The sequence below is a fragment of the Ochotona princeps genome, chromosome 8 (assembly GCF_030435755.1).
Source record: "Ochotona princeps isolate mOchPri1 chromosome 8, mOchPri1.hap1, whole genome shotgun sequence".
Classification (NCBI taxonomy): domain Eukaryota; kingdom Metazoa; phylum Chordata; class Mammalia; order Lagomorpha; family Ochotonidae; genus Ochotona; species Ochotona princeps.
Window position 1 is genome coordinate 16,699,626 of NC_080839.1, and position 8,523 is coordinate 16,708,148.

General features: G+C 49.3%; 1 protein-coding gene across 2 annotated transcripts; it reads right to left on the bottom strand.

Annotated features, from left to right (window-relative positions):
• Positions 1-581: 581 nt before the first annotated feature.
• On the bottom strand, positions 582-6,851 carry MAT2A (methionine adenosyltransferase 2A). 2 transcript variants are annotated; one of them, XM_004590721.3, is made up of 9 exons: positions 6,678-6,851; positions 4,982-5,059; positions 4,776-4,898; positions 3,844-3,956; positions 3,619-3,762; positions 3,263-3,481; positions 2,912-3,094; positions 2,684-2,817; positions 582-2,177 (listed from the first exon to the last, which is right to left on the bottom strand). In XM_004590721.3, exons 1-9 carry the CDS (start codon positions 6,766-6,768, stop codon positions 2,075-2,077), a joined length of 1,188 nt encoding a protein of 395 aa, XP_004590778.1. In that variant the 5' UTR covers positions 6,769-6,851; the 3' UTR covers positions 582-2,074. The 2 variants fall into 2 exon arrangements, with proteins under 2 accessions (XP_004590778.1, XP_058523664.1); XM_058667681.1 differs by lacking the exon at positions 6,678-6,851 and adding an exon at positions 5,557-5,622.
• Between the last annotated feature and the right edge of the window lie 1,672 nt (positions 6,852-8,523).

The window sequence follows — 8,523 nt, forward strand, 5'->3', positions numbered from 1 at the left end:
AGATGGCTTTGAACTTGCCAAAGAGTCCATGTTTTCAGGATCATGGAAACTCAACTTTAATACAATCTTCACTACAGTTCTGATCCCTTTGTTATGTCAGTAAGCTTCATTAGCATTAACTTATAACTTCAGTGGTTCATTATATTTCCCCCCCCCAAAACAAGCTTACCATTTGGTTATCAGCTTTTAGTGAACGGGTGATTAAATAAGGAATTGGAAAGAACTTTCAGTAGGTGCTATGTGCAAGGGAGACAAAAACTGGCTTGCGTTTCTCAGCTCTCCTCCATGCCCTGTGTCCTGGACCTGGAGAGCTCAGACACCTCTACACTGATGTACTGCAATACCACTTTACCCTAGACCCATTCCAGGCAATTGTACTGCCTTGTGTTTTTAAGTCACAATGGGTTGGTTTAATTGCCAAGACTAAGCATTAAAATTTCCCAGTGAAACAGATAAAAAGGGACTAAAGGGCTGGCACTATAAAACCTGTAAATGCCTGCACAATCAGATCTGAGGAATGAGGTCAGCTTATACAATGCTTAGATCACATCCATACCTTTAAAGAAATAATGCACACAGAGTTTAAGGTAGAACCTAGCATTTTATTTAGATCTTCATTAAACTGTTGGAATTGAGAACCAGACATACGTAATAAACCTCCAAAAATAGATCCTGAAAGGCACTTTCTGCTTAGGGCAAGCAGTCATGGAATAAGCATGTAAACAAGCTGGCTTCTCTGTACCACACCAGCCAAGTCCGCTTCCTCCATGGCCAGCTGCACCAGCTCTGCCCTCCCTTCTGTTGACACCAGCCAGACCCCCTGTAGGTCCAACCCAAGGTTTTTCTGTAGGACACCTTGGCCTACCTGGGAATGCTGGAAACATGTTAAAGGAATCATGGTGTTGAGAGAAAAAAAAAAATTTAAAAGCTGCCATCTGAGGTGATGGCTTCTCTGTACTTACGCCATACCCCAGAATACAATAAATAAGCAATTAGAAAATGTTCAAGTATGAAGGGATTTCCTCCTCCCCGCCAAAAGCACTGCTCTCTGAAGAAAGCTGGTTTCTCTGTAGCTACACCAGCCGTTCAGAAAGCTCATTGGACCTGGTTTTGAAAATAAAACAAAGTTAAAACCCTGGGAGGAGTTATTGTGCAGTGTGGAGTACTCAGTCTTTCTTATAAAGAAAAAAAAAAAGTTATCTGGTACCAAAGTGTGCAACCTACAGACCCTCAGGTACTGCCCTGTGACTTCTCTGTATGACATCACAAGGGTGCCAAGTGCCCGTTTTTCTAGAGCTAGGAGTTGGTGAGGTTTGGCTAGTGCTGAAACCATGCATAGGATTGGTTTGCTAAGTAAAAACCTTATTACGTACGTCCTCCAAAAGACAGCTGAAAGTGGAGAGATTTAATTTGGTGCTGTTAGAGGTGGCCATTAGAGCATAAGCACCAGGGAGATGGTTTAATAGTAACTGCCTTTTTATGTCAGGCTAGAGCTCCAACTGGAACTTGCGTTACATGCAAGACTGATTGGATAGGGACACTCCCTGACAAAGAGCTACATAATTAGAAATGGGCTGAGTTACAGGGAGGATAAAGAGGGGCTTCACATTCATAATAGAGCTCAAGACATTACAAATTCATGCTGACAGGGTTGTGGCAATGCCAGACAGAAGCTATAGTGGACTACAAATACTTTACGTGCACATTACAAGGACATTTTCAGCATCTGGTGGGTAACTCAAGGCAATTAGGACTTTGGAGGGTTGGGCAACAGGGCACACAGGTTCAATTTCAAAGCATTATTACTACAGTGTTGTTTCTAGGCAGTTACATGGATCACCTATGCTCACTAAATTCATTATAATGGTGGACAAAACACCTAGGGATAGAATAGCAAGCCCAACTTACAGTCCCCCAACAAAGGCTAAAATTCATGTCATTGACTAGAGTGACTGCAACTTAGCAGGAGCTGGAAGAGGACAGGAGAATTTAGTCAGAAGGGCCCTTTCCCTCAGAGCTTGAAGGCTTCTCTGTAGCCTACGCCAACAAGTCTGGGGAAAAAAGGCTAACACTTTCAATATTTAAGCTTTTTGGGCACTTCCCATGGGAAGCTGTCCCTACCAAAGTGGCCATAGGCTGCAGTCCTCTGATAAATTGGCTTCTTCAGATCCAGATCCCTGGAATATACAAGTCCATAACTTAATATGTATCACTGAATTAAAATAAAGCAAAAACAATCAGCAAGACTCATTTTCAAGAGCTCTGGCATAGAGTTCAGTTCTCTGGGGTATGCTAGGAAAAAAGTTTATGGCAAAAGTGTTTGTTACTTCCCTGGTGTCCAAACTCCTTGCATAGTCCTTATTAGTAAATATAGCGCTTGTTTTTCCACCCCTGGCTTTGTCAGAAAACTCAGAAGCTTATCTGTGATCACGAAATACTTACCAAGCCTTAAAATCCCACTTTTAAGAAATCGGTAACACCCTTAGGATAAGTACAACTTTAGATTCAAGTAACTAAGCCATCTCCTGAAGACAACTTACTAAGCATCAACATGTTCTAGGAATGCGTCCCCACTTGAAATCTTCTTTCACAGCCTCAGATTTACGTAGCGTGCACATGTGTGTGTGCACACACAGCCACACACCCTTACTGTTTCACTAGCAATAGGCTTTACCATCTTTACCTGACAATGACCCCAGGGCGCAGATCAAAATTCTTCTTCACAATCTCTAACAGCTCTCTCTCACTCTTCTGAGAGGTACCATAATGGAAAATGGAGATAGACAATGGATGAGATACTCCAATAGCGTAAGAGACCTAAAAGAATTCAAATTTTATAAATCAGTGACTGAAAGCCGCATCTGATAACACTGATGTAATCACCCCTCTCACGGGTGATTAAGATACACACCTGAACAAGCACCCTCCTGCACAGACCTCCTTTAACAAGGGACTTTGCCACCCAACGAGCAGCATAAGCAGCTGAGCGGTCCACCTTGGTATAATCTTTTCCTGAAAAGGCACCTCCTCCGTGAGCTCCCCAACCACCATAAGTGTCCACAATGATTTTTCGGCCAGTCAATCCCGCATCACCCTGAAATACAGGATTTAAAGTCACTTTCATGTTGTCCCAGCAGGTGGTTCTAGATCCAGTCAGTATTCTCAGAAGGTTCACAGGCAGGCCTCAGAAAACCTGGAAAGAAGGTTAAAGTGGCAAGAATTTTTTAAGTAACGCAAGATCCCAAACAATAAATTGCATTACCTGAGGCCCACCAATAACAAATCTGCCACTTGGCTGTAGGTGGTAGATTGTATCCTCATCAAGGTATTTTGCAGGTACAACAGCTTTGATGACCTTCTCCTTTAAGGCATCCCTCATCTCATCAAGACAAACTTCCTCATCATGCTGAACAGAGATAACAATTGTGTGGACTCTGATGGGAAGCACGGCACCTCGGTCCTGCATATACTGCACCGTCACCTTAAAGGCAACACAGGTCATCAGAATTCCAGTGTACTAAGGGCTTTGCTCTTGGTTCTCTAGTGAAGTTAGAATGAACCAAGACAAATGCTGTTTCCCAACTTGCTGTAGTCAAACAATTTAGTTTTATCACTTACTTGAGTCTTAGAATCTGGGCGTAACCAAGGCAAAGTGCCATTGCGGCGGAGTTCAGCCAGTTTGGCATTGAGCTTATGTGCTAACACAATTGTTAAAGGCATACACTCCTCCGTTTCATCAGTGGCATAACCAAACATTAAACCCTGAAAAAGAAAAAGTCCCTAATGTGATGAAAGCTTCGGAATTGAACATCGGAAGAGATGCAAAGAGCCTGTACCAAGTACCTGATCTCCTGCACCAATGTCTTCCTCATTCCGGTCAAGATGAACACCTTGAGCAATATCTGGTGACTGTTGTTCCAGCGCCACCAGCACATTACAAGTCTTATAGTCAAATCCTATAAGCAAAGAACACACTGTTCAGCAGGGAGGGGGAACCACAGAGCATTGCTTGGAGTTTTTAGTACTGACAAACATGAACACACACAGATGCAGGAGCTCCTTATCTACCTACACAGCTCCCCTCTCTCTGCCAACCAGGTGGGAGCCCTGGATGAAAATCCCTGGCTTCCCCTGGCCACTGTGGCCATTTGGGAAGTGAAACACTGTTCTGTTACCTTCTCTTCCAAATAAACTCTTAAAAAACAGCAGCAGTGGGCCTGGGTGGTAGCCTAGTGGCTAAAGTCCTTGCCTTGTATGCAAGGGGATCCTATATGGGTGCTGGTTCTAATCTCGGCTCCTGGCTTCGGATAGGTTCAGCTCTGGCTGTTGCAGCTACTTGGGGAGTAAACCAGCAGATGGAAGATCTTCCCCTCTGTATATCTGACTTTCCAATTAAAAATAAATCTTAAAAAAAACAAAAACAAAAAACAAAAAGACACCCACAGCAGCTAAAATCCACATTAACATGAGGCACTATGCTCATACCATAAAAGTTCTATTAGATACGTATGCATAGTAACACATAGTACTGTATATAGCCCTATACTGAGATGTCAGGCAGCCATGGGGTGGCAGGTGGGCACTTGGGATCTATCTACTCAGGGGAAGAGGGGACCCTCAGCGTATAAGCAGACCACCATACTTTGGAGAACAGAATAGGGTTGGTACTAAAGAATCAAACTTGTGTTACTGGAAAATTCCGACTACACAGTTGCTCCAACTTCTCCATGTAGTATGGGGTGAGGGGAAGCACCCAAGAATAATCATTAATGTACCTTTGGAAGAATCATCATAGCCAATGTGTTTAATGGCTTCCCGAACCACTTTCTGGTAGTCAACAGCAGCTCTGGATGTAATCTCTCCAGCAAGAAGGATCATGCCAGTTTTAGCAACAGTTTCTAGAAGAGAAAAGCTCATACTCAAACCTCTTTTCCTGAGGTCCTTCAGCAGACACGCACACAAGCACACAATCCACACCTACCGCAGGCCACCTTGGCATCAGGGTCTTGCTGAAGGTGGGCATCAAGGACAGCATCACTGATCTGGTCACAAATTTTATCTGGAAAAAAGAAATTTCTGGCTCATTCTAAGGTATTCTTGAAAGTCATGCCTCTTTTCTACAGACATAAGCACTGTTTCAGCACAATCCACTTGCCTGAGGTAAACTACAAGTTATTTCAAAACTTGACACCATGGTCTTAATAGTTGCCTAAGTTCACCAATTCATACCAGCCAGCAAAACTTTCCTTACTTAATATCTTACTTCACTATGATTTACTTTCAACGAGCATTCCAGTCCCATCTGAAAACTTCAGGTACTTGATTTCATACACCAAACAATTCTCCTCATTAACCAGAGCGACTGTTAACAGATTACAGCAGAAACTCAAGGCACTTTTAAATCCAAATGCAGAAGCCAGGAGAACATTAACCCTTAGGGTACTCAAAGCTCACAGTTCTAACATCTATGCATTATACAACCAAGCACTTAAGTGAATTATCTGATTTGTTAAAGAACACTAGAGAACCACAGGAATATCAAAATCCCCAGCACACCTGGAGTGTGGGACAACTACGACCACCTGTACAGCTGCTCCGTAAAGACAACCTGGGCAACAGAATTCAACAACTGACAGGAAACACAACCTTCCTTAATTTAAGCAGGAAGGAATTATTTGGTGCTGTTACAGTTGTGCAAGGGCAAGAACTCAAGCCTGGAAAAAGCCCAAATATGCTTAATCCTCGTCTTGATTGGTGGGAAGGCGAGCAAAACCAAGACAATGTACAAGCCGTGTTAGAAAAAAAAGGAAAGAAAAAGCCTGTGACGTAGACGCCGGGTCACAAGCCGTGGGTTCCACACCCGGGTCAGGGAGGGCGAAGCAGCAGGCCAGGCAGCCGACCCCCCGGCCTCGGGCACCTGCGGGCAGCGCTCGGGCGTCCACTGCCGCCCCAGGCTGCCCGCACGCTCGCCGCGGGGACCGAGCTGCCCTCGGAAATTCCTGGAAACCGCCTTCACCCGTTCACGTGGAGCCGGGCCCATCATGGCGGCGGCGCAGTGGACAAAGCCCAGCGGGCAGACACGTGAGGCAGGACCTCGCCTAGCGGCTGCCACCGCCGCCTTTAAAAGGAAAGCCCACGCCACGGCCGCGCCCGCTTCCTCCACGCTTCCCAGCCTTATATTTTTTTTTTCCTTTCCGCCGAGCCCAAATAAGGGCCGCCGCCTCCACCGCGCGCTATATTTAGCCGGGAGGCTGTCACCTTGACGCCGAAGGGCACGGCCGGCGTCCTCGGGGCCGCTCCACACGTGCTGGCCGCTGCAATGCGGGGCGCGCTCCCGCCGCGGTCCTGCGCAGGCCGGCTCGCCCACTCGCGAGCACCCCGGCGCGTGGGGAGCAGGCACGAGCGGCCGCAGCCCCGGCCTCCCCCTCAACCCCCGCCGCCCCGCTCGTCTTCTGGAATCTTCCGCGTGCCGGATGGGCGGGGGAGGGGCGGCCACGCGCTCGGCACCGGCGGCGCCACGAGGGGAGAAGAAGGGGACGGCCGCGCCGCTCCGTCCACCTCCCCGGCCGACCCGGGGCGACGCGCGCGCTGACCCCGCTGCCCCGCGGCGCCGGCCGGCCTCAGCCGCGCCCCTCATCGCGTCCCTCCGCCCGCCGCGGGCCCCCGTCCTCCTTCACCTGGGTGGCCTTCCCCGACAGACTCGGAGGTGAAGAGGAACGTGCCCTCCTCGATGAAGGCCTCGTGGAAGCCGTTGAGCTGCCCGTTCATGTTGACGCGGGTAGTGGTCAGAGGGGAAGCCGAGGACAGCGAGCGAGCAGCGGCGACTGCGTTCCACGGAGGACGGCCGGCCGGCGCGGAGCGAACGAGAGGCCGGGCAGCGCGGCCCAGTATTTATAGAGCGGCGCCCGCGCGCGCCCGCCTCGAGCCCCGCCCCCCGGCGCCGCGCGCCAATGAGCGCCCAGCGCGGAGGTCGGGCGGGGAAGGCGGCGCGGGCCCGGCCGAGCCGGGGCTGCTCCACTCCGCCAGACGGGGGGAGACCAGGCCACGGAAGCCGCCCCCGTCTGCCTAGCTAGCCCCGGAAGCGGTTAGATCATAAAGCATGTGGAAGCATGAGTCGCTCGAGTCGTTACACCCTTCTGAATCGTGGTGGGCGACAGAACGACCGGGGCTTTACGGAATGCCTCCCCCTATGCTGTGAAATGGCACCGCCCACCCGACCGTTGGCTGCTACGTTTCTCCGCGAGGTCGCGCCGCCTGGCGGCGGCGGCGGCAATCGCCGAGGTTTTGTGCTCCCGCTCTGGCCCCGGGGGTCCTCCTGGCCAGCCGGCTTTTCGGTGCCCGGTGACCCCCACAGCCCGTGACGCTCAGCCTTGTGCAAGTGGCCATTCTGACTGGCTATCGTACACTTCTTATCCACCCCGCTCTGCCAGCTGCGGACAACTAGAAATCTGAAGGACGCTGGCCCAGTCAGTAATGTCTTGGTTAATGGGGGTAACGAAAATGGCTGGAAGCTGATTAGTACCAGCGCCGTTACCGATTTAAACAGTTGCCGTCCTACCCCAACCCCCCCGCTCAAGTTTGTAAGAGGCATCCTTGGCCTTAGTTGAACGCCACGGCGGAGGCCACGTTCTGGCCTCCTCGTCGGAGAGGCTAACCTTGCCCCGACTGGCTTCCCAGGTGTCTGAGAGAAAAAGAACGGCTGTTGGCAGCGTCGTGATGGACTCCTGTCGAGAAGGAGTGTTAAGTGAATATTTATTTTTCGTGGGGGCAGGGTCTTAGCCGAGCTTCAGCAGAGCTCCTTTACAAGGGCTGCTTCGCGAAGCTTTCACTTTAAAATGGCCACCTGCGGGTGCCCTGGTTTTGCCCATGAAAAGAATCCTAGAGAAGGAAAAAAAAAAAAAAAAAGAGCTGAACAAAATTGAAGCTGACAAGGAGTTACAGAGTCGGAGCTGTTCTGTGGTCATCTCAGCGGAGACGGTGTCCTAGGGGCTTGGGGACCGGGTGAGGGCCGGCCAGGGGCTGCGCGTGCCCAGCATGGCGGGCTGGGTGTGCCATCCGGGCACGGTCTTCTCCAAGCACAGATGTAGGATAGCGCTGTGCCAGCGCACAACTGCCTGGTGCCCAGGGAGGGGTGACTGCAGCTCCGTCTTTTCCGTAATGACAGAGTGTGCAAGAGGAAAGGTGGGATTTGCCATCAGCTCGCTGGGAAACAAAGGAAGCTCTTGGGCTGAGACAAAGGAGATAGAGGGCTCATCCCATACTTCCAGACTACCTCCAGGTCGCTCACAGCAGACGGCAAGAAAAGGTTAAATTACAGAAGAGACAATAATAAGCATGCCTGGCTGTATTTGTTGGCTTTTACTTTTCAAGTTAATTGTGGAGAAATGACTGTTTAAGAGCTTCATAATTTGGGGTTTTAATGTTATTTCATCTTTTTTTTTTTTTTTAAAAAAGGATGCCAATGTATTAACTCACAATGCGTAATGACAATGTAATAAAATTGTCAGTTGCAACAAAATGCAT

Coding starts and splice junctions, on each gene's coding strand:
- MAT2A (XM_004590721.3), bottom strand. CDS start 6,768: ATGAACGGGCAGCTCAACGGCTTCCACGAGGCCTTCATCGAGGAGGGC. Junction 4,899..4,981: donor TGATGCCAAGGTGGCCTGCG/GTAGGTGTGGAT, acceptor TTTCTCTTCTAG/AAACTGTTGCTAAAACTGGC. Junction 3,482..3,618: donor GCCCAGATTCTAAGACTCAA/GTAAGTGATAAA, acceptor GTTGCCTTTAAG/GTGACGGTGCAGTATATGCA.